Raw genomic sequence first — 24,276 nt, 5'->3', positions numbered from 1 at the left:
ACTACCCCAAACCAAATAAGTCTGATACTTCACTTTCAATGATATCCAGCATAGTTCTCTGCTTCAATGGCAGGGGGAATGATGAAAAGATGATTTATATTCGGACAACAACCAACAAGGACTGAGTTGCACAGGCTGGATAAACATGTGTGGGAGTAGCTTGTTATGACGGCGGATACTACCTCTAAACAATTAGCTAGATACTTCACTTAGATGCAGCTCCAGCACTGCTAACTATATCGATGGTGGGGGTGGAAGGGAAATAGAACAAAAAAGTCACTTACAAGGGACAAGAGTAACAGATAAGTATGGGGGTGGGGGGGAGGAGTGAAAGCTTGCTGGGCAGACTGGATGGACCGTTTGGTCTTCTTCTGCCGTCATTTCTATGTTTCTATGTATATGTAACAATTCATAAATTGGGGTACATCAGGAGAGCAAGAGATAAAGAAATATTCTCCCTATAGCCTTGGGTCCCGAGGTTCAGTCTCCCACATTTCCCAATTGGGAGATTCCAAGCCCTGGGGTTGAATATATGCTGTGACTGTGTATAGGGACTTAGCCCCGGGACAGAGTGTAAACCCTGCACAGTTTATCCAAAACCTTGACGTAGGGGTTACACATAATTGCTCTGCTTAACAGAATCCTACAGTATTTTCACAATTTTGAAAGTGGAGAAAAAACAAAAGTATTCTAATGGCTCATTTCTCTTACCTTTGTAGAAAGATATGTAGTCTGCTGCATTTGCTCTGATTAGCTGTAGCCTTGGTATTGGCTGGAACTTGAGTTTGTAACTTCAGATACTTCAAAATATTCTTCAAATCTCTGTTTAAAATTTGAAGAAAAAAAAAAAAAAAGAAAAACAGGCTCCATAATAGCAAACAGAGCAATCTTTTTCATATAGGCCTCATCTGTTTTTTTGCTTTTTTCCTCTTAGGTTTCTCTATTATATCTATTGCATTATTTTTATTTATTTAGATTTTTATATTCTGCTTTTTGGCACTTCAAAATGTATATCAAAGCGGATTACATTCAGGTACTACAGGTATTTCCCTAGCCCTATAGGGCTTACAAACTAAATTTGTACCTGAGGCAACGAAGGGTAAAGTGACTTGCCCAAGGTCACAAGTAACAGTGGGATTTGAACCCTTCTAATTTAGGATCCTGACATTACAGTTCAGATCCTGCTGGTAGCTGTTTTTAATCAGTAACAAAAGAGTTAACCCTGAAACAGCCAATCATGAGATGGATCCCTTCAGAGACCCTCAAGAGTCAATAAGAAGAGACAGATGTATAAGCTCTGGAGAAGCTACCAAGATTTTTTTTGAGTAGGGAGACTGAGGAAGAAGGAAGGAAGAGAGATTTCTCCTCTGCTACTGAGATTCTAATATGCTGAAAATATTTCACCAGCCCAATAAACAAAGGAACAGTTCTTTCTGTGCTAAAATAGGGATTTCCAAGTGCAATATGCAACTAAGGTGAACATGCCAAGCAAATTCTACAGTGAATCCAGATTCAGATACCAGCAGGAAGGGGGCTGTATACTGCAGAGACTGAAAATAAAAAACTGTAGTAACTAGAAGAAATTAATTCTTACCTGATAATTTCCTTTCCTTGAGACCAGCCAGACAATCTAGATGCATGGGTTATGTCTCCCAATCACCAGATGGAGACAGAAACTAACAGGTTTGCTGAAATCACTCTATATAGGCTCCCGTGCAGACCTCAACCTGTGGATATTCTATGTAACAAGCTAAACCGTTCCTTCACTTTCAATGCAAAAGCCAGATGGATTCCAAGGGAGAACCAACAGAAAAGCAAGAAACAGAATAGACATATACTACATTTCTTGATAAGATTTATTACTTTAATATCTATCACATAGACTAGACACACAAGTTGTTATTCTGAAAATGAATCAGGAAACTAATATACTTGGCAGAAAAGCGAAGGCCCTGGACAGATCTGGCTGGACTTAAGGAAAGAAAATTGTCAGGAAAGAACTAATTTCTCCTTCCTCTTCATCCAGCCAGACCAGTCCAGACGCATGGGATGTAACTAAGATATACTTTTACTGGGTGAGACACTATCAAGACTTTCTAACTATAGGAAGCCTCTTCCCTGACTCACAGGTCAAAACAATTGTGCTCTGAATAAGTATGCAAAGAAGATCAGTTCACCAATGTGCATATCTCCAAAGGCGACACCATGTGAAGTTCTGTCCACAAAGCCGCCTGTGCCTTGGTAGAGAATGCCCTCAATTTCTTGGGAAGTGGCAATCCCTTGGCCATGTAAGCCTTCCTTATCACTTTCTTACTCCAATGAGCTATTTATGCCTTTGAAGCTATACCGACCCTCTAGAACTAATAAACTGAACAAATGATACTCCGAGGTTATGAACATATTAGCAACCTTTAATTACAGAAGCTCTCTCAACATCTAGAAAAAGTTTAGCATACTCTTCTCTACCTGAGTCCCTATGCAAAGAAGGGAGACATATCTTCCGATTATAAGAAGTTCATATAAACTCTTCTTAATCCCTCCCACAGTTATCAATATAAACCGTTTGACTGTTCATGTAAACCATTGTTATACTTGTACATCGGAATGAAGGCCTGCGCTGCCTCCCACAGTTATTTAATGTAAACCGATTGATTATTCATGTACAATGTTGATATTTATGTAAACTGGAGTGAAGGCTTGCGCTAAACTTCGGTATATAAAAATAAACAAATAAATAAATAAAGATGAAAATGACAAAATCTTAGGAAGAAATGAAGGAACCATGTGAACCATCACAGACTCATCTAAAACCCCCCAAAAAAGGGGCTCCCTGCACCAAAGAGATCCAAACTTTTTCTGGCAGAACAGACTGCTACCAAAACACCGCCTTAAGAGAAAATAGCATAACTGACGCCTCTCTGATGCTCAAATGGATGACCAATCAGATATGTCCACAAAAAATTCAGATTCCAGGCAAGTACTGACTCTTACTGGAGACCAAATATGCTTCACTCTTGGATAAAATAAGGGTCTGCTCATCAAACGACTTCTGTAACAGGCAATAACTACCACCTAAACCATTAGGGCCAACCCCTATCCAATCCCCCCTACAGAAATTCTAAAATAATTGGCACCAAAGCTCATCTCGCAGAGATCTTCTCAATGGAGCACGATTCTTACATATACCAAGAATGTGGAAACTATTTTAGCAAAGGTTATTTACAACCTTCTGAGAATATCCCTTCTCTGACAGATGAGCCATCTCAAAAGCCAAGATATAAGACAAAAAGAGTGAAGAATCTTAGTAAACTAGTGGTTTTCAGGATATCCACAATGAATATATGAGAGAGAAAATTTGCATGTTATGGAGGCAGTGCATGCAAATTTTCTCTCATGCCACCTAGAGTCTGTCAGTATTACACTGTATCAAGCAAAAAATTCAACCACAATAACTATAACACCATCCCCTCTCCCCAAAGAGCAGGGGGAATGAAAAACCAGCAACTCACTGAACAAAAGGATGCCCATACTCTTGCCCTGAAAAAAGGGGGGCATACTGAAAACAACTTGCAGAGATTACTAACTACCGGCCAAGCAGACTCTCCATTTCCCTCTGGGTGGCATTCTGGGCTGATCCGTGGTTCCACAGGAACGAAAATTAGCAGGTAAGAACCAATTTTCCTTTCCCTGTATGTACCCAGATTAGCCCAGACTCCTGGGATGTACCAAAGCTTCCCTAATCAGGGTGGGACGGAGAGAGTCCCGCTCGGAGCACTCTGGCCCCGAAGGAACCGGGCTCAGGAGCCCGGACATCCAAATGATAATGCTTCGTAAATGTATGTGTAGACCTCCAGGTAGCCGCTCTACAAATCTCTTTCAGTGAAACCTGTTGGCACTCCGCCCACGAGGCCGCTTGTGATCAGGTAGAATGAGCCTTAAGACTGCCCGGGATCGGACGGCCCTGCACAAGGTATGCCGATGTAATTGCTTCCTTCAACCAGCGTGCGATAGAGGCTTTGGACGCCTTATGACCTATCTTAGGGCCATTCCCACAACATGAATAGATGGTCCGAAAGACGGAAACAGTTCGTAACCTCCAAGTAACGCAACAATGCCCTCTTTACGTCCAGCTTCCTTAAATCCTTAAACCCAAAGGAATCTAGATCTGCGAAGGAAGGGAGTTCCACCGACTGATTCAAATGAAAGGACACCACCTTCGGAAGGAAAGAGGGAACTGTTCTCATTGAAACTCCTGTTTCTGAAATACGTAAAAATGGCTCCCTGCAGGACAAAGCCTGAAGTTCGGAAACATGCCATGCCGAGGAAATAGCCACCAGAAAAATGACCTTCAGCATCAGATCCTTCAGTCACTCGCTTCAAAGGTTCGAAAGGAGCAGTACAGAGGGCGTGGAGGACCAGATTCAGATTCCAGGAGGGACAGGGATTCCGGACCGGAGGTCGCAAATGCTTGGCCCCTTTCAGAAAACGAACCAAATCCGGATGGGAGGCTAGCGTCACCCCTCACACTTTGCCACGCAAACAGCCAAGGGCAGCCACTTTAACCCTCAGAGAATTAAGTGTCAATCCTTTGGCTAACCCTGCCTGTAAAAAGTCCAGAATATTCGGAATAGAAGCCCTGGGTGGTTGTACCACATGCTCTACGCCCCAGGATTCAAATACTCCCCAAACCCTAACGTACGCCAGAGATGGAGTGCTTTTCCGGGACTGCAAGAGGGTAGTAACAACCGCATCCGAGTAACCCTTACGATCTACCTCTTTGAAACAAACGGGTCCCTGGTGCAGAAGGTTGGGAGATGGCTGAAACCGAAAGGGACCGTCCATTGCTAGATTCAGGAGATCCGCAAACCACGGACGCCTCGGCCACTCTGCAGCCACTAGTATCACCTTTCCTCTATGAATCTCGATGCGGCGTAGGATCTTTCCGACCAACGGCCACGGTGGAAAAACATACAACAAGATGTCCTTCGGCCAAGGGAGGACCAGAGCATCTACCCCTTCTGCTCCTGGCGGCGACTGAAGAATCAGGGAGCCTTGGCATCGCAGCATGTCGCCATGAGATCCATGGCGGGTCTGTTCCAGTGCCGGCACAGGAGACAAAAGGCCTCGGCAGAGAGTTCCCACTCCCCCGGGTCTAACTGATGGCGGCTGAGAAAGTCCGCCTGAATGTTGTCCACTCCGGCAATGTGAGATGCCACAATCTTGTAGAGATTTTGTTCCGCCCAGTTGATCAAAAGCTGAGCTTCTGCCGCCACTGGATGGCTCCTGGTCCTCCCTGATGATTGATGTAAGCCACTGTCATCGCATTGTCGGATAGTATCCTCATTGAACGTCCCTCCACCAACGGAAGGAGAGCCTGCAACGCCAATCAAACCACTCTGGTTTCCAACCAATTGATCGACCACGAAGACTCCGCTTTCGTCCATTGACCTTATACTGCCGTCCCCTGACAGACTGCACCCCACCCTGTGAGGCTGGCATCTGTGGTAACCACTATCGAAGAAGAAATTTCCAAATCCACTCCCCGATGCAAATTGTTTGGACAAAGCCACCAAAGAAGACTGGATCGTGCCGCGTCCAGTGGTAAGAGATAAAACTGCTCGGGGATCGGGTTCCATCGGGAGAGCAAGGCTGACTGAAGAGGACGCATATGAGCAAAAGCCCACGGTATCAGCTCGAGAGTGGATGCCATCGAGCCTAAGACCTGAAATAATCCCAGGCTCTGGGACGAGGCATGGACTGCAAGGATTCCACCTGAGTGAGAAGCTTGGAAAGCCTCTCCTCAGTAAGACCTTTCCCAGGACTGTGTCGAACCGAGCACCTAGAAACTCCAAGGACTGGGAGGGCACCAGATGGCTCTTGTCGGGACTGACTACCCAACCTACGGGACCTACAGTAAAGTCTGCGGAGAGCAGGCCACTCTCCTGTGCGCGCGATTCACTATGCAAATTAGGCTCGGCGGTAAAAACAGGCAAAAGGAGGCACTAGGGACACTAGCGCGTCCCTAGCGCCTCCTTTTGGACCGGAGCGGCGGCTGTCAGCGGGTTTGACAGCTGACGCTCAATTTTGCCTGCCTCGGTTCTCGAGCCCGCTGACAGCCACGGGTTCGGAAACCGGATGTTGGCAAAATTGAGCGTCCGGGTTTTCAACCCGCAGGTCGACTTCAAATTTTTTTATTTTTTATTACTTTTGGTAACTTTCGGGACCTCCGACTTAATATCGCCATGATATTAAGACGGAGGGTGCACAGAAAAGCAGTTTTTACTGCTTTTCTGTACACCCTCTGTGCTAATTTCTGAAAGCAAAATGTGCGGCTTGGCTGCACATTTTGTTTTCTTAATCTCGCGGGAATACCTAATAGGGCCATCAACATGCATTTGCATGTTGCGGGCGCTATTAGGTTCGGAGGGTTGGACGCGCGTTTTCGGCCCCTTACTGAATAAGGGGTAACGCTAGCTCGTCGAAAACACGCGTCCAATAGAGGGTTAACAGTGAGCTCCGGAGCGCACTGTACTGTATCTGTCCACTAGTGAGCCCAGCAGCTGTAGCACCCTCTGAACCGCTGCTCTGCCAAGGACTTCCGATTTTGCCCAAATCAGCCAGTCATCCAGGTAAGGATGCACCAGAATCCTCTCCTTTCACAGGGCTGCTGCCACAACCACCATCACCTTGGAAAACACCCTGGGTGCCGTCGTTAGGCCAAATGGTAGCGCACAGAACTGGAAATGGTTCCTGAGGACTGCAAATCGCAGAAATTTCTGATGATCCGGTCGAATGGGAATGTGCAAGTACGCTTCGGTCAAGTCCAGAGACGCCAAGAATTCTCCTTTGTGCATGGACACCATTACTGAGCACAGAGTTTCCATCCGAAACCGTGGCACCTTGAGAGCCCAATTGACCCGTTTTAAATACAAAATGGGCCAAAAGGTGCCTTCCTTTTTTGGCACCACGAAGTAGATGGAGTAACGCCCCTGTAAGAGCTCCCGAACCAGTACCAGAACGATGGTGCCCAACTCCTGTAATCACCACAGAGTATCTTGCACCGCCCGACGCTTTTGGTGGTAAGCACACGGAGAAAGCATGTAGTGCTCGTGGATCGACCGGGCAAAATCTAAAGCGTAGCCGTGTTTGATTATACTTAGGACCCATTGATCTGAGGTCAAGTTTGTCCACTCCTCCAGAAAAAGGGAGAGCCTTCCTCCTATCCTCGGAGCAGAGTGAACAGGCCTCATTTCATTGCACAGACTTGGAGCCTCTGTGAGCTTGAGGGGCTCCTTCTTTGGCCGGTCGCCTGCCACGAAAGGACTGGTTCCGTGAATGCTGACGGCTGGGAACCTGACGAGAGGAGGATCCAGAAGACCGTGAGGCCCGAAAATGACGATTCCCCCGGAATCTGGACCTCTGAGGAAAGGAGCCTCTGCTGCTGGGCCTGTCCTCCGGCAGCTTGTGGACCTTATTCTCTCCCAGAGACTTAATCATGTCCTCTAACTGTTGACTGAAGAGCAGCTTTCCCTTGAAAGGCAAGGAGCTCAGCTGAGCCTTCGAGGAGACGTCTGCAGACCAATTTCTAAACCAAAGGAGCCTGCAGACTGAAACAGCGGAGACCATAGTTCTTCCCAACGTGCACAGATCATACAGTGCGTCCGCACTGTAAGCCACTGCCACCTCCAAACGACCAGCCTGAGCCGCGTCCGCTTCCAAAAGGGATGCCACAGACTGCAAATGGACTCTGGCCACCCGTACTCCCAGGGTCAAGGTCTCAAATATCTTAAGCTGTACCTCCAACTTTCGGTCCTGGAAATCCTTCAGGGCTGTCGCTCCCGTGACTGGGATGGTGGTCTTCTTAGTAACTGCAGAGACCGCCGCATCCACCTTGGGCACCCTGAGCAGCTCCAGCGCATCCTCAGGTAGCGGGTATAACTTATCAATAGTGCAGCAGACCTTTAAACCGAGCTCTGGAGTGTTCCACCTGGAACAAGAGGTCAGTGACCGACAAATGAAAGGGAAAAGAGCGAGCCGGACCTCTCAGACCTAACATCATGGGAATCCACCGCTCCCATACGCGAATCCCCCTGCGGGACTTCAATTCTGAGCTCTTCCAGAATATTCAGGATAAGCGGACCCAATTCATCCCTCCAGAACAAGTGTACCACCTTGGGATCATCACCGTCCACCGCCGAAACTCCTCCCTGCTTGGGCACCAGGGGCTGACCATCCTGGCCTGCATCTTCACCCTGAGGGCCTTTCGGGGAAGGGTTTCCTTCATCAGATAGATCAGACGAAGACATATCATCCGGGCCTGCCACGGATCTGAGAGGGCGCTTGGACTTAGCATGCCCCCCCACCGGCGGGCACTTGGGATGCTTATGGGAGGAGGGAACATCGGAGACCTTGCCCCCTCCTGCGTTTAGACGCTCTCTGTGCCTTGAACATCTTGTGAAAGAACTTCACCAAGTCAGAGGAAAACGATGAAGACCACCCATCTGAGGCCCCCTCAGGGTCTTCATCCAAAGTCTCAGCCCGATCCTCCTGCGACCTGCCCTCCCCGGAGGGCCCCAGTCGAGGAGAGAGAGGAGGAGTGGAATGCTGGGCCTCCACCGCTGCTCTCTTTGCATCCCTGAATGTTTTCAAAATAGCCTCCGTCCCTGCACTAAGCAGGAACGGATCAGGCGGCTGCGGCTGAGCTGTAAGCCTTCGAGGCTCCCAGTGCCGCGAAGAACCGCTGTTGCCATAGGGATTCACCTCTGTGGACCTCCCTGAGGTCCCTTCACTGCCCGAGACACAATCGGCACAGATACTGGCCCTAGAGAGCGGGTGCGCGTGCTGAAACACGGCGGCAAGGCAGGCAGAAAGGAGCTGGAAAGAACGCTGGACCGGCCGACGCACTTCTACATATTTATTTATTTTTAACGTGCTCCGAAGGCTGCGCTGATCTGCCTGCTGCGGGTGAGTGAGCCGGGCTCCCTGGTATCACCTGCCGGCTATAGCAGTCCCCGGGTCTTCCCCTGTAGCAGTCCCCTGCTCTTTTGCCTCTGATACCAGGTGGGATGGTCCCACCAGGACCTGCCAACCCCCTGGGAGGCTCAAAGGAACTTGTGCCTTCTGCTACTGTTGTCCCAATTTCAATTAAATTCCTTTTTTTTACATTTAAAGAGCCAGAAACCTTCCAACTCTGCTCTCTAACCAGATCCTAATCCAAACAAATCAAATACATAAACCAAGTCAGAAACCAAGAAAGTAAACTCCACCATCTGCTGGAGACAGAGAAATACTGACAGACTCTAGGTGGCACCTTAGGGGTATAGGATGGAGTCTATAAAGAACTTCTGTCTCCATCTGCTGGAGGGGAGGCAAAACCCAGGAGTCTGGGCTGATCCGGGTACGTACAGGGAAAAATTTATGGCATCTAGAAACTTAGTTTCTAGTACATTCCAATGAAACAGTGACTAAACCAATACCAGGGAAATTGAAATCTCCCATTATTGAGCTGCCAAATTAATTTGTGTTTTTAATTTCAGCGAGCATTTTACAATCTGTTTCTTCATTTTGGTTAGGTGGCTGGTAGTATACACCCACTGCTATACACTTAACAGTCACATATTGAATTTCTAGCCATAAGAATTCCACACTGTATTTTATTTCCTGCAGGATTTTTATCATTCTTGTCTCTGCCATCTTTTACATATAGTGCCACCCCTCCACCAATTTGATCTACCCTATCATGGCAATATAAGTTTTATCCTGGTATCATAGTGTCCCATTGGATATCCTCCTTCCACCATGTCTTTGAAATGCCTATAAACACAACATATCTGCTGGGATATTCTAACTTCCCTCTTTTGCAAGTATCTTTGCCTTTTCCCCATGGTTTAGTTTAAAAGCTGTATTTTGAGGAAGAGGGCACTGAAAAGATTTCTCTCATTACCCACCTCCATTCAAATAAAAATAAAGTTATGAAAAAATAGGAAACTAACATCCAGTATTCATTTTTATAGTGAACTAATTTCTCCATTACCAGCTTAAGCATCTTGCATAGGCAGGAAGTGAGCAACAAACCCATAAAATTCTTAAATACTGACCCTTTCATAGCAATGTCCCATATAATCCAGTACTCATTACAAAGAAACAACAAAGTAAGTCATGGTCAGAGAATAAAATCATACAAACATTTTTTTTCCAACAAAGGTATGTTGAGTCAGAAATAAAAACCTCAGGCATCTGCAACAGTGGGAATTATGTATAGTGGGCTTCTCATTAGAGTCAAACTCCATAGCAGCAAGCATGCCAGTCAGTTTCTCTTCTAGTGAAGAATTCTAGACAATAACGTCTCTTTGGCTTATGTGGTCTGTTTCTTCCTTTCCTAGTATGAAGCTACAATGCCTCAGAGCTCTTCCCTACCCAACACATGCCAAACTGGTTTCTAATCAATATGAATAGTTTAGTTTTAGAAAACTCCCTTTTCAAATTTCTACTAAATGGGTAGTAAACAAGAAAAACAGGATTAAGTTTATTGTTTATTTAAAAAAAATTACAATAGTTTACATGGCAAGGGCCATGAGCTGTATAAAACTGCACAAAATTCAAGAATGTTCATAAAAAGGACAGGAGAAATTATTTTTGTGCTCACATTGATAATGTGCAGAGAGGAAGCCCAGATGCTCACTAGCAAAGCAATGTAAGCATGCACACACAGTGTTCCATGGATTTGGCTGCAGTATTTTTTTATTGTACATCGCCTTGGGCTTTGGCAGTCTATAAATACAAATAAATATTTTCTGGAGTTTAATTACAAAAGTTTGTATTTCCTGTGGGGCTTAATCTGGAAAGGCTTGCCTAAGCAATTTTGTTTTTAAATTTAAGAAGCGTTACATATCCCAAATATATAGAGTAAACATATTGTACCTGGGGCATCTCTGACCACTTTTCTTCAGTGACATTGGATATTTCATAATCCAAAAGTTATCAGGCCAGTTATTTGCATCTGAAACAGAAATTTCATCAAAGATGAGTTTTCGGAGGATCAAAGAACATTTTTCCTGGTTTCTTTCAAAGTTTGACAACTACACACGGCACAATACCCTGGTGATAATTCTAGACTGGGTCATGGTCTCAAAGCTTTTCAGTCTTTGTAGTTCACCTCCTCCAAGGTGAACTACAAACTACAAAAGAGATAATTTTTTCTGGCTGAATTCAACTGCTGCTTATTTTGAAAGGGGAAATGTTTCAAATTGATTTTTGTTCTTTTTATGTTTTGAAAAAGGGATTTTTTTCATTTGCTTTTCTGTTATTTGGTCATTTATTTTCTACTTAGCTTTAGAAAGAATAGAAGAGAAGGGGGCTCTCTCTCCCTTCCATCCCAACTTCTACACACCACTGCCTTCAATTCTACCTTTCGGACCGATGCAGTATGGTCGCTTTCAACGCGCTATTTTTACCCCTTATACAGTAAGGGGTAATAGAGCATGGAAAACGTGTGGCCAACCCCCATGAAAATAATAGCACCCGCAACATGCAAATGCATGTTGATGAGCCTATTAGTTAGTCCCACGCGATCCAGAAAGTAAAATGTGCAGCCAAGCCGCACATTTTACTCTCAGAAATTAACTCCTGCCAAAGGCAGGAGTTAATTTTGGCCAGCACAGAGAAAGTGTACAGAAAAGCAGAAAAAACTGCTTTTCTGTACACCCTCCAAATTAATATCATAGCGATATTAAGTCGGAGGCCCCAAAAATAAAAAAAATAAGCCCACGGCTCGCGGGTTGGATGACAGACACTCAATTTTGCCAGCGTCCGTTTTCCGAACCTGTGGTTGTCATCGGGTTCGACAACCGACACTGGTAAAATTAAGTGTCTGCTGTCAAACCCGCTGACAGCCGCCGCTTCTGCCAATAAGGAGGCGCTAGGGACGCACTAGTGTCCCTAGAGCTTCCTTATTACCGCGGGCCCTCATTTGAAAACTGAATCGCATGCCCAGGAGAGTGGCCTGGGCACGCGACGGGAGAGTGGGCACTCGCCTCGGAGCGCTGGCTCTCCCGCGCATTTTACTATATCGGCCCGTTTATAAACTAACCTACTAATTGTGGGGTTGAACTACTCAGAAAGCAGAGTTGCTTTCCTGTAATAGGTGTTCTCAGAAGACAGCAGGATGTCAGTCCTCACACATGGGAGCAAATCATCGGATGGAGCCCGGCATGGAAAATTAATGTCAAAGTTTCTATAACTTTGACTAAACCTCATTGAGCATGCTCAGTATGCAATATACTACGTGTCTATGCGGGGTCCCATTCAATCTTGTAATATAAAGTTCAAGATTAAAATAAAATAAGGAAAAGAAACCCACGGCTTTCAGGTAAGCAACTCTGCTTTCTTTGAGAACTTGCAAGATGGCAGTCCTCATAGCTGGGTGAATCCCTACTTACAGGTTGTCCTCCAACATAAAAAGGGGAACAACAAAACACCAAAATCATTGCCAACAGGCATAACAACTAGTTTTGTTGGAAACAGGGGCTGGGGGGGCAGCCTGAACCAAACAATGGGCTCTAGGCGGGAACAGAATGGGGCTCTACACCTCAAACAAGTTCCAAATGACAGATTGGCCAAACCTGCTGTCGAACTGGCCATCCCTATCCAAAAAATAATTTGATGTAAACGTGTGGAGAGAACTCCAGGTTGCAGCTCTGCTGATCTCCTCCATGGGAACTCCTCGCAATTGGGCTACCAATACTGCCATGGCTCTGACAGAGTGAGTCTTGACATGACCCCCAAGATCCAGTCCCATATGAGCATAACAGAAGGAGATGCAGTCTGCTAGCCAATTAAAAAACATCTATTTGGCAACAGTGATGCCCAATTTATCCCTATCAAAAGAAACAAAAAGTTGGGTGGTCTATAGGCTTCTGTCTGCTCCAGATAGAAGGCTAAGGCTCTTTCACAGTCCAAAATGTGCAGGGCTTTTTTGCCTTGGTGTGAATGACCACCCTATCATGGAAAAACTTAGTGTAAGGTGGATAAGTCACTAAGGCGTGGAGCTCACAGACCCTGCGCGCTGAAGTGACTGCCACCAAAAATATGACCTTCCAGGCCAAGTACTTCAGTCACAGGAGTGTAATGGCTCAAAGGAAGCTCTCATAAGCTGAGCAAAGACCACGCTGAGGTGAAGAGATACAGCAGGAGGCCTTAAGGGAGGCTTCAACTGAAGTAGACACCACATGAAACAACCAACCATAGGCTGTACAGGGAGAGGTGTACCATCTACACCACAGTAGTATGCGCCAATTGCACACACCATGGTAATATGCACCAACTGCACTTAAATGAACTTCTATGGAGTTGGTCTTCAAATCAACCTCCGAAAGGTGTAGAAGGTAATCAAGCACTTTTTGTGGGGAGGAGAAAACCAGATCTAGGGCCTCCTGCTCACGCCACACAGAAAAAAACGTCATCCACTTCAGTCCAAAGGACTTTCTAGCAGAAGGCTTTCTGGAAGTCATCAGGACCTGAGACATCTTGCAAGAGATTGAGCAATAGCAATATTGACATCTCAACATCCAAGCTGTGAGCGACCAAGTCTGAATGATGGGATATGCAACCTGCCTCAATCCTGCATGATGAGATCTGGGGACATCCGAATGGACATCTCCTGGAGGGGAAACCTGATCTCTCTTTGCCAATGAGATGTATGAAGATCAAAGTCCGTTTGTCCTTATGAAGCTTCAAGGGAGAATTTGCTACCAGTGGAGCTGACTGATACGCATACAGGATGTTATGCTCAGGCTTGTGGACCCTTGGGCCGACGGGAGGATGGAACACCTTGGGATGATGGTCCATAGGTTCTCCCGTCGGGTGGCGAGGCATGAACACGTGACCAGCTGACCCTCGGCACAGGAGACAGAGGCGATTGTGAAGGCAGATGAAGAGTGGTAAAATGAAGAAAGGAAGCATGTCTTCGCCACTGGAAGTCTGCGATCCCCCCAGGAGGAGCCCGTAGGGACCCAGACCGCTGGGACTTAGGTGGATCTTTGAGAGGTCAAGGAATTGATGCAAGGGCTGACTGGAGCTTCGCCCTGGAAGCCCACGGTCCCCCCGGGAGGAGCCCTTAGGGACCCGGACCGCTGGGACATAGGCGGGCCCTTGGAGACGGTAGTCCAGAAGAAGTCCAAGGTCAGTGGCAGAGGGTCGTCGCTCACCAGTCCGAAGTCACACACCAGAGAACCACCGCTTGCCAATCCGAAGTCACACGCCAGAGGATCACAGTCAGCCAATCCGAAGTCAGGAACCAGGAACCCCAAGACGAAACAGGAACAAGGATCTGAAGCACAAGGAACTCACCGAAGCAAGCAGACAAGACAGCACTGGAGTACGTTGCCAAGTCACTGAATGAGCAGAGGAAGCCTCCCTTTATACTTCCCCTGCTTAGGCTGATCAGGAACAGGTGAAGCTGGTTAAAGGGATCAGGTCACTTTAAAACTGTGAAGGAGGCGTGGCCTCGTGCCTAAGGATGGCAGCATCCATCTTTGATTTCCCCTGCGGAGGAGAGACTCTGCTGGGCGCCACGAGGGGGGAGCAGGGACGGCTTCCCCTGCAGTGAGCAGCACCAAGGGCCATGCTGGAGCGACGGCTCGAAGTCAGTGCCCTCTCCAGGGGCTCCCGCGGCAGGGAACTGCCGCAGGCAAGGTAGGGGACCGTGGTCGTGACCCGCCACGGCCGCAGAACACAACACAGGAGACCCTTGCCCCAATACCGGAAAAGGGCAACTGAGGCTGGTTTGCTGTATGTCCTGTACAGAGAACAGAACTGAGAAACCTTTCTATTCCAAGGCACTGTAAAAAGATCCACATCTGGGTCCCAATAGGCGAAAGGTCCAATTCGTAACCCTTTGGGTCCAAAGACCATTCATGGGGGTCTGAAGGTGAAACTCATTCTGTCCACAATCACGTTCTTCGTTTCGGCCAAGTACATAGCCCTGAACACCATCCTGTGGGATAAGGCCCCTGACCAGATCTGGACTGCTTCCTGGCACAGGAGGTACGATCTTGTACCTCCCTGCTTGTCAACATACCACATTGCTACCTGGTTGTCAGTTTCGATCAGGACAATTTTGTTGGACAGCCGATCTCTGAAAGCCCATAGTGTGTACCTGATGGCCCAGAGCTCCAGGAAATGGATCAAATAAGGACATTCCTGGGCAGACCAAAAACCTAGAGTTCTAAGCCCAACTACATGAGCTCTTAAACCCAGGGTGGACGCATCTATGGTGGAAACAATGTGGGTAGGAAGACTTAGAAAAGAGATCCCCTGCTCCAGATTTGAAAGTACTCACCACCAGGGCAAAAAGTCCCAGAAAGAAGAGGTGATTTGGCTGCAGTCCAGAAGGTGATGTAACTTTAGGGCCCATTGGGCTTGTCTCATGAACTGTCACAACCATATGGCCCAACAATCTCAACATGTGCCAAATTGACACCTGTTGGCTCATTTGAATTCCTGCCATGTTATTCATCAGGTTGATGGCCCTTTGTTGAGACAGGAAGGCCTTGGCCTGAGCTGTGTCTAGCAAGGCTCCAATAAAGTCCATTAGAGGTGATGGGCTGAGATTGGATTTGGGGTAGTTGATGATGAACCCTAGTACCTCAAACACTCAGATGGTCGAATGCATGGACTCATCTATCCCCGCTATGATGTTGAGATGTATTCTTACTGATATGGCGAAGCCCGCTCTGTGTCTCGTTGGTTCCCAGACTAGCTGCTCCATGAAGCAGTCATTTATTTCATCTAGAAACTTTACCACCCTAGCATGTCCTGATGTGACAATTACTGTCAATATTCAGAAACTGAAATCACCTATACTGAGCTGCCAAACATTTTTCAGCTTCCTTAATTTAATATTTCATAAACCAACTGTTCATTTTGGCCAGGTGGACAGTAGGATACCCCCACTGCTATAATCTTCCCTATCATCTTTCCACACAAAGATTCTACTGTGCAATTAATCTCCTGCAAGATTTTTATCCTATTGGACTCTATGCTATTCCTAACATAACGCACCACACCCCAACCAAATTTATCCAAGCTATCATGATGATACAATTTGTGCTCTGGTATAATACTGGCCCACTGGATATCCTCCAATGAAATAGCCCTTATTATGCAATCGTGACTTTTCAAGAACCAGGCCATAAAATAAGTGGAGCTGGACCCGTCATGAGAATCAGACCCCGATTTAGGAGACCTTCACACCTTAGGAATTGTATTGGAAAATAAATCTGTAGTCTCACAAGATCTATATGCCAAAGGGCAGCTTGACCAATCCAGAGTCATTAGAATGACCTGTAAAAACTGTTTTACTATCTTTCTCAAGTTCCTCACTCTCAGAAGCCAAGGAAGAAACACACAGAACATCTGTCCCCTCTGACCACAGCTGGACCAGAATGTCTATCCTTTTGGAGCAATGATAACTGAAGAACCAGAGAGCCATGGCATTCTTGCAAGCTGATGTTCATGGATCGATGGGAACCTCCACACAAGGTCCTATCTCCTATAAAAGTCTCCTGGATCAACTTTCACTCTCTGGGAATCAACATCTCTGAAGAGAGAAAAATGCACCAGATGTTTCCCAGTCTTGCAGTATGAGCTGAGGAAATTAGAGGATTCTGCTCTGCTGATTGAAAAATAGAAGGCTCATTTCTGTGGAGACCCCAACTACAGGTTATGTCTGTTCACATAAGCCACTGCCATGCCATTGTCAGAGAGAACCTGAACTGCCATTTTCTTCACCAAGGACAGGAGAAGCAGAAGAGGATGTTTATTTATTAAAATATTTATAATCTGCCTATATTACCGCATATATGCTAGCTGCATTCCAGTCAACAAACATAATAAATACAATGTACAACATAAAACAAAAAAACCAGTTTAAAACAGATACAATTAAAATCAGATAACTCATAAATCAAACAACCTTATTTAAAAGCTTCCAAAAATAAAAAGGCCTTGAGCAGTTTCCTAAATAATTTCACATCTTGGATGGATCTAATCTCGAGGTAGCACATTCCATAGGACAGGACCTATAGCTGAAAGGGCTAGTTTTCTAATTTCTTGGGTACAAATATCCCTAAAGGTTGGTACGTCTAACTCCTGCGGTTTTTCTTTTCAGCTTTTCTTACTTGAATTTCCTTAAATTTTCTCATGCCTCATTCCAAAAGAAAAGCAAAAATTCTTGAGGTTTTTACCTCGACTCCGGACATTTCCTGTCGACAACTGAGGATTGAGGAGATTTTCCGCCTTGCCCAACAGACGCCGGAGAGTGAGGCCGCTGGCGCTGGAAGTGGAGAGCGACCATCCGACGCCCTGGCCGACGAGGCATCACTTAGCCCCGGAGCACCAACGGTTCCATCCATGATCTACAGGTCCCCGAATGAGGAGGGGACGGAACATCTTGATATGCCGTGGCGTTTAACATCGGATAGCCTTGATGGAACCCAGAGGAGAGATGGGGGGGATTCCATAGACTCCGGTGAGTCCAATGAATGAGGGCTCCAGGGTCAACTATGGCATAGCGCAGCAGAAAGAGGTAGACAAGGATGGCCTTTTGCAGCAAGGAGGTAAGGAGTCTGAGTTACAAGTGGTGTGTTAGCTCCGTTGGAAATGCCTGAAAAGGTGACTCTTGTTGAAATTTGGAAGGTTTTAACCAACATAAGTGTGGCAATAAATGACTTATCTAAGTCTGTCAAAAGGAATATGGAGGGAACCTGAAAACCCAAATGCTTGAAAACAAAGTACAAGCTCTTGAGAAATTCTCGACTAAAGTGGAAAAAGAATTTAGTGATATGAAAGAATTACAAACTAATTTCATAAAATCTGAGAATATGGCTTTGAGGAGGATGGACTTCCTAGAGAATGAATTGAGAAGGAATAATCTCAGATTTTTAAATTTTCCTAAGACAAAATGGGCGAAACCTGCAGATCTTTTGAAAAGTTATTTAGTTAACATCTTGGATATCCCAGAAACAAACGTTCCAAAGATTACTATCTTCCTGGAAAAGAAAAAAATTTGCAACAAGAAGAACAAGATAAAATGTCCTTTGACAATCTTTCTGACTTTTTAGAAAAATCCTTTGAAGCTAAAATTGAATTGAGAGCTACGTTGTTGGTGACGTTTTTGTATGCTAAGGATAGGGATGATATATTGAGAAAATCATTTCAGAAACATACACAGCTTTTCTATGGAGTTTCAATAAGAGTCTTTCCGGACATTACTAAAAGGACACAAAAGATAAGAAAAATATTTTTATCATTGAAAAGTGAGGTGCTTTCTAGAGGTGCCAGATTCTACTTAACATTTCCTTGCAGGTGTATGATAGTTTACCAAAATGATAGATATATTTTTTCAGATCCAGAACACCTTTGTGTTTAGACTCCCACTCCTGATAATACTGCAAAAGGTGTTGGTTATTGTATTATCTGTTGAGCAATACAGTGTTACAGTATATATTGTTAGGATGAGATTTCAATCCTATGAATCCGCTTAAATACTGGTTCTCCCAATATTCTTATAAATTGGAATTTAAATATAATTTGTATAATTCATGTTATATTGATGGATATTTTCTTCCTTTTTTCTGTTTTGCATTGTTTTCAATGTAATTGAGACTGAAACTTCAATTAAAAAAAAAATAAAAAAAAATCATCCATTGTACCTGAAGACTGGAGGGTGGCCAATGTAACCCCAATATTTAAAAAGGGCTCCAGGAGCGATCTGGGAAACTATAGACCAGTGAGCCTGACTTCAGTGCCGGGAAAAATAGTAGAAACTATTCTCAAGATCAAAATCGTAGAGCACATAGAAAGACATGGTTTAATGGAACACAGTCAACATGGATTTACCCAAGGGAAGTCTTGCCTAACAAATCTGTTTCATTTTTTTGAAGGGGTTAATAAACATGTGGATAAAGATGAACCGGTAGATGTAGTGTATTTGGATTTTCAGAAGGCGTCTGACAAAATCCCTCATGAGAGGCCTCTAAGAAACTAAAAAGTCACGGGATAGGAGGCCATGTCCTTTCGTGGATTACAAACTGGTTAAAAAACGGGAAACAGAGAGTAGGATTAAATGGTAAATTTTCTCAGTGGAAAAGGATAAACAGTGGAGTGCCTCAGAGGGATCTATAGTTGGACCAGTGCTTTTCAATATTTTTTTTTTCTCTCTCTCTCTCTCTCTATATGATTTGGAAAGGAATACGACGAGCGAGGGTATAAAATTTGCGGATGATACAAAATTATTCAGAGTAGTTAAATCACAAGCGGATTGTGATACATTATAGGACCACCTTGCAAGACTGGAAGATTGGGCATCCAAATGACAGATGAAATTTAATGTGGACAAGTGCAAGGTGTTGCTGTAGTTACACAATGCTAGGTTCCATATTAGGAGCTACCACCCAGGAAAAAGATCTAGGCATCATAGTGGATAATACTTTAAAATAGTCTGCTCAGTGTGCTGCAGCAGTAAAAAAAGCAAACAATGTTAGGAATTATTAGGAAGGGAATAGTTAATAAAACGGAAAATGTCATAATGCCTCTATATCGCTCCATGGGGAGACCGCACCTTCAATTCTGTGTATAATTCTGGTCGCCACATCTCAAAAAAGATGGAGAAGGTACAGAGAAGGGCAACCAAAATGATAAAGGGGATGGAACAGCTCCCCTATGGAGGAAAAGCTGAAGAGGTTAAGGCTGTTCAGCTTGGAGAAGAGACGGCTGCGGGGGGATATGATAGAGGTCTTTAAGCTCATGAGAGGTCTTGAACGAGTAGATGTGAATCTGTCATTTACACTTTCAAATAGTAGAAGGACTAGGGGGCATTCCAGGAAGTTAGCAAGTAGCACATTTTAAGGCTAATCGGAGAAAATTCTTTTTCACTCAACGCCAAATAAAGCTCTGGAATTTGTTGCCAAAAGATGTGGTTAGTGCAGTTAGTGTAGCTGGGTTCAAAAAAAGTTTGGATAAGTTCTTGGAGGAGAAGTCCATTAACTGCTATTAATCAGTTTACTTAGGGAATAGCCACTGCTATTAATTGCATCAGTAGCATGGGATCTTCTTAGTGTTTGGGTAATTGCCATGTTCTTGTGGCCTGGTTTGGCCTCTGTTGGAAACAGGATGCTGTGCTTGATGGACCCTTAGTCTGACCCAGCATGGCAATTTCTTATGTTCTTAGTGTATGGATGAACCATAATCCATTCCATTTGTATGAAAGCTGCCACCACTTCCATTATCTTGGAATGGTTCCTAAGAGCCAGTGACAAGGTCAAAATAGGTGTGCCCTGAACTGAAAGTGCTTTTTCAGGAAGCTCGAATGTTCTTCCATATTCCTAATGTGATACTAACATCACTGTATTTGTCCTGCAAGGAGGCACTAAAGTCTGCTACAGATGCAGCTCTGGCAAATAGACATGGGAAGGTTTCCAACAAGCTGAGAAGACATTGGAGAAATTACTTACCTGATAATTTCCTTTTCCTTAGTGTAGACAGATGGACTCAGGAACAATGGGTATAGTGTGCTCCTGATAGCAGTTGGAGACGGAATCAGATTTCATTCTGATGTCACCACCAGCACATATACCCCCGCAGGAAGCTCTGCTCTTCGGTATTCTTTCGAAAAGCAATTATGGATGTGTGTGTGTGTGTCTGGATAATTTGGTTAACTTTGATTAACTTGAATAACGATTAATGTGATGAACTTATACTTGTTGATGCGTGTTAGAGCTGGACACCGCCAGTGCACTCAACCGAGAAACGCCGACACCCGGTAACTATGGGTGTCTTAACTAGAGTGAAGCGTGGCTTACCCGTGTTTGTCTTGCTCTCGGGGATTGTCACCCAAGGTACCGTGTTTGGTGGCAGCCGTGGGCGGGATACTGAGTCCATCTGTCTACACTAAGGAAAACAAAATTATCAGGTAAGTAATTTCTCCATTTCCTAGCGTGTAGCAGATGGACTCAGGACCAATGGGATGTACAAAAGCTACTCCCGAACCGGGTGGGAGGCTGCCCGTGGCCCACTTAGTACTGCCCTTGCGAATGCTGTGTCCTCCGGCGCCTGCCCCCTTCTGGCTGTGAAGGGGGCTTGGGGCTATAGAGCCGGCTGCGTCGGTAAAACAGCAAGCAGCATATCGAGCCGCTCCAGTAAGGGCGCAAGAACCAGTGAAGTAGGCTCCTGCTTTGATGGCGGTCCTGGTGGAACTGGAGGCTCGAAGCCCTGCACAGCCTGGCCAACTGTACGCACCTAACTCCTCCTCGAAGGCAGCCGATGACAAGACCTTTTGGGGAGAAGGCGGCGAATTCGGTACATCCCCCAGAGAGCTGGGGAGGCACAGATTCCTCCACCGGTGTCGGTGAAGAGCACAGAGAGGCTTCAGAGGGGCCAGAGGGAACTGCTTCCTCTGCCCAGGGCCGCTACGGAGGAGGTACCGATGATCCCACTTTTGATGACGATGAGCAGTGACTGTTTTTTCAATCGCATCTTTTCCCGGTACCGAGGGAGCCGGAGAGGAAGCTGACCGTGAATGGATGACAGAGGCCGCAATCAGTCCAGTTCCTAAATCGGGTCCAGGGAGCAGTTGTGGTGGCGACCCCAACTGAGTTAATATTTGAACCTCCTTACCGAGAGAGGGGGGGGGGGGGGGGGGGGAGAGGGAGGTTCCAGATGCAGACAACAGATCCAGACCTTTGGGGCTGAAAAATTTCTCCATCTTATCGAGATATGCCCGATGGCCCTTTGGGGTCATCTGGGCACAAAGGTTGCAATCGCGGACATCGTGGGATGCCCCCAGGTGAAGGATACAGACCTCATGAGGATCTTTGACAGACAGTCTGGGGGCACTGGCGGAAGTCAGTCGATGCCATCGGAAAAAGTTTGTGGCACGCGGTCTATGGACAGAGGGAAACGGAACAGTATGTGATCAACCACGAAGAAGCGAGAAACTTACCAGGTCTCTGAGAAAGCAAATGCTGCTTACCTGTAACAGGTGTTCTCACAGGACAGCAGGATGTTAGTCCTCACGTATGGGTGACATCACAGGATGGAGCCCAATCACGGAACACTTTTGTCAAAGTTTCTAGAACTTTGACTGGCCCCTACTGGGCATGCCCAGCATGGCACTAACCCTGCAGCCAGCAGGGGTCCCTCTTTAATCTGGTTACAAAGCTACAGGCAGTGCTGCGGGGTGGCGGGTGGGTTTCGTGAGGACTAACATCCTGCTGTCCTGTGAGAACACCTGTTATAGGTAAGCAACATTTGCTTTCTCACAGGACAAGCAGGATGGTAGTCCTCACATATACGTGAGTACCGAGCTGAGGATGTCCGGACATGCACCAAATACATCCAAGACATGCAGCAGGCACAACAATTGGGGTGGAATTTGGGAGAGGGCATCCTGAACCCCACCGGGCAGGCAGAAAGGTGCTGGGTACGTCAGGTCGTAAATAAGTTACACAAGACAGACTGGCTGAAGATGGAATCTTGTCTTCCGGTTTTGTCTAAGCAATAGTGGGCTGTAAAAGTATGGAGAGAACTCCAAGTGGCAGCCCTGCAAATGTCAGGAAGCGGCACCGATCGTAGGTATGCTACTGAAGTCGCCATGGCCCTCACAGAGTGTGCTTTAACACGGTCTTGAAGAGGAATGCCCGCTTGCTGATAGCAAAAGGATATGCAATCCGCTAGCTAGGAGGAGAGAGTCTGCTTACCCACAGGCTGCCCCAATTTGTTAGGATAGAAAGAGATAAATAATTGAGTGCTCTTTCTGTGGGCAGCTGTATGGTCTAGGTAGAAAGCTAGAGCCCGTTTGCGGTCAAGGGATTGCAAAGCCTGCTCTCCTGGATTGGGGCCTGGGAAAAAAGGTAGGTGGTATAATGGATTGATTGAGATGAAACTCTGATACTACCTTAGGCAAAAACATACGGTGAGTGTGGAGTATCGCCCGGCTCTGCAGAAGCTTAGTATAAGGCGGATAGGTAACTAGGGCCTGTAGTTCACTAACTCTGCGAGCCGAAGTGATTGCCAAAAGGAAAAATCACTTTCCATGTAAGATAGCAAAGTTCACAGGATTGGAGAGGCTCAAATGGTGGTTTCATGAGCCGACCCAAAACCAGGTTGAGGTCCCAGTACAACAAGGGGTTGTACTGATATGGGAACATCCCCAACACCTTTATGGAAGGCGGCCACCGCACTGACATGCATTCTGATGGAGGAAGTTTTAAGACCTGACTGACAAGTGCCAGAGGTAGTCTAGAAACTGCGGGATTGGACAGGTAAAGGGATCTAGGGCCTGAGAAGAGAACCATGATGTGAACCTGTTCCATTTGTAAGAATACGATTTTCTCGTGGAAGGCTTCCGTGAAGCAATCAAGACACAGGAGACTGGATCAGAAAGGTTAAGCGGCTGAATGATTAACCTTTCAACATCCATGTTGTCAGGGACAGGGCTTGAAGACTGGGGTGGCGAAGGCACCCATCGTTTTGAGTGATTAGAAGCGGGTCTGTTCCCGGAGGAATGTGCCTGCGAATAGACAGATCCTGAAGTATTGGAAACCACACCTGGCGGGGCCAGTGGGGTGCTATCAGGATCAGGATCATGGTTCCCTTGTCCTGACGTAACTTCACGAGAGTCTTCGAGAGAAGTGGAAGTGGAGGGAATGCGTATAGGAGACCGGTTGCCCATGAGAGGGAGAGCGTGTCTCTTGGTGGATAATGTTGGCTGCGAGTGAGAGAGCAGAAATTGCCTACTTCGTGATTCTGGGGTGACACAAAGAGGTCTATTTGAGGATAACACCATTTTTGGAAGATGGAGTTCGCTACTGAGGGGTTTAGAGACCACTCGTGTGGTTGAAAGGTGCAACTCAACTTGTCTGCCAACACGTTGTCCACTCGGCAAGTAGGTGGCCTGAGGTACATGAGTGGGAGAGGGCCTCTGCCAAAATCTGTGCAGCTTCCTGACACAGAAGGTAGGATCCTGTGCCTCCCCCCTGTTTGTTGATGTACCACATGGCCACCTGGTTGTCCGTCTGGATCAGGATGACTTGATTGGATAGGCAATCCTGAAATACTCTGAGAGCGTATCAAATTGCTCGCAGTTCCAGAAATTTATCTGGTGTTTGGCTTCCTCTGGAGACAAAGAACCTTGTGTCTGGAGATCGGCCTCATGGGCTCCCCACCCGAAGTTGGAGGCATCGGTGGTTAAAGTTATTTGAGGGTTTGGCACCTGAAAGG

At 46.0% G+C, this 24,276-nt stretch overlaps 1 protein-coding gene across 2 annotated transcripts in view; it reads right to left on the bottom strand.

Annotated features, from left to right (window-relative positions):
• The window catches only part of LOC115093852, a 73,837-nt gene that overhangs the window by 21,282 nt on the left and 28,279 nt on the right, over positions 1-24,276 (bottom strand). For both annotated transcript variants that reach the window (XM_029606192.1, XM_029606193.1), the window contains exons 4-5: positions 10,921-10,999; positions 712-822 (exon numbers count right to left, since the gene is read on the bottom strand). In XM_029606192.1, coding sequence (XP_029462052.1) covers positions 712-822; positions 10,921-10,999 — 190 coding nt within the window. The remainder of the gene's footprint in view (positions 1-711; positions 823-10,920; positions 11,000-24,276) is intronic.

The sequence above is a fragment of the Rhinatrema bivittatum genome, chromosome 6 (genome assembly GCF_901001135.1).
Source record: "Rhinatrema bivittatum chromosome 6, aRhiBiv1.1, whole genome shotgun sequence".
Lineage (NCBI taxonomy): Eukaryota > Metazoa > Chordata > Amphibia > Gymnophiona > Rhinatrematidae > Rhinatrema > Rhinatrema bivittatum.
This window is presented reverse-complemented; position numbering and strand designations above follow the sequence as displayed.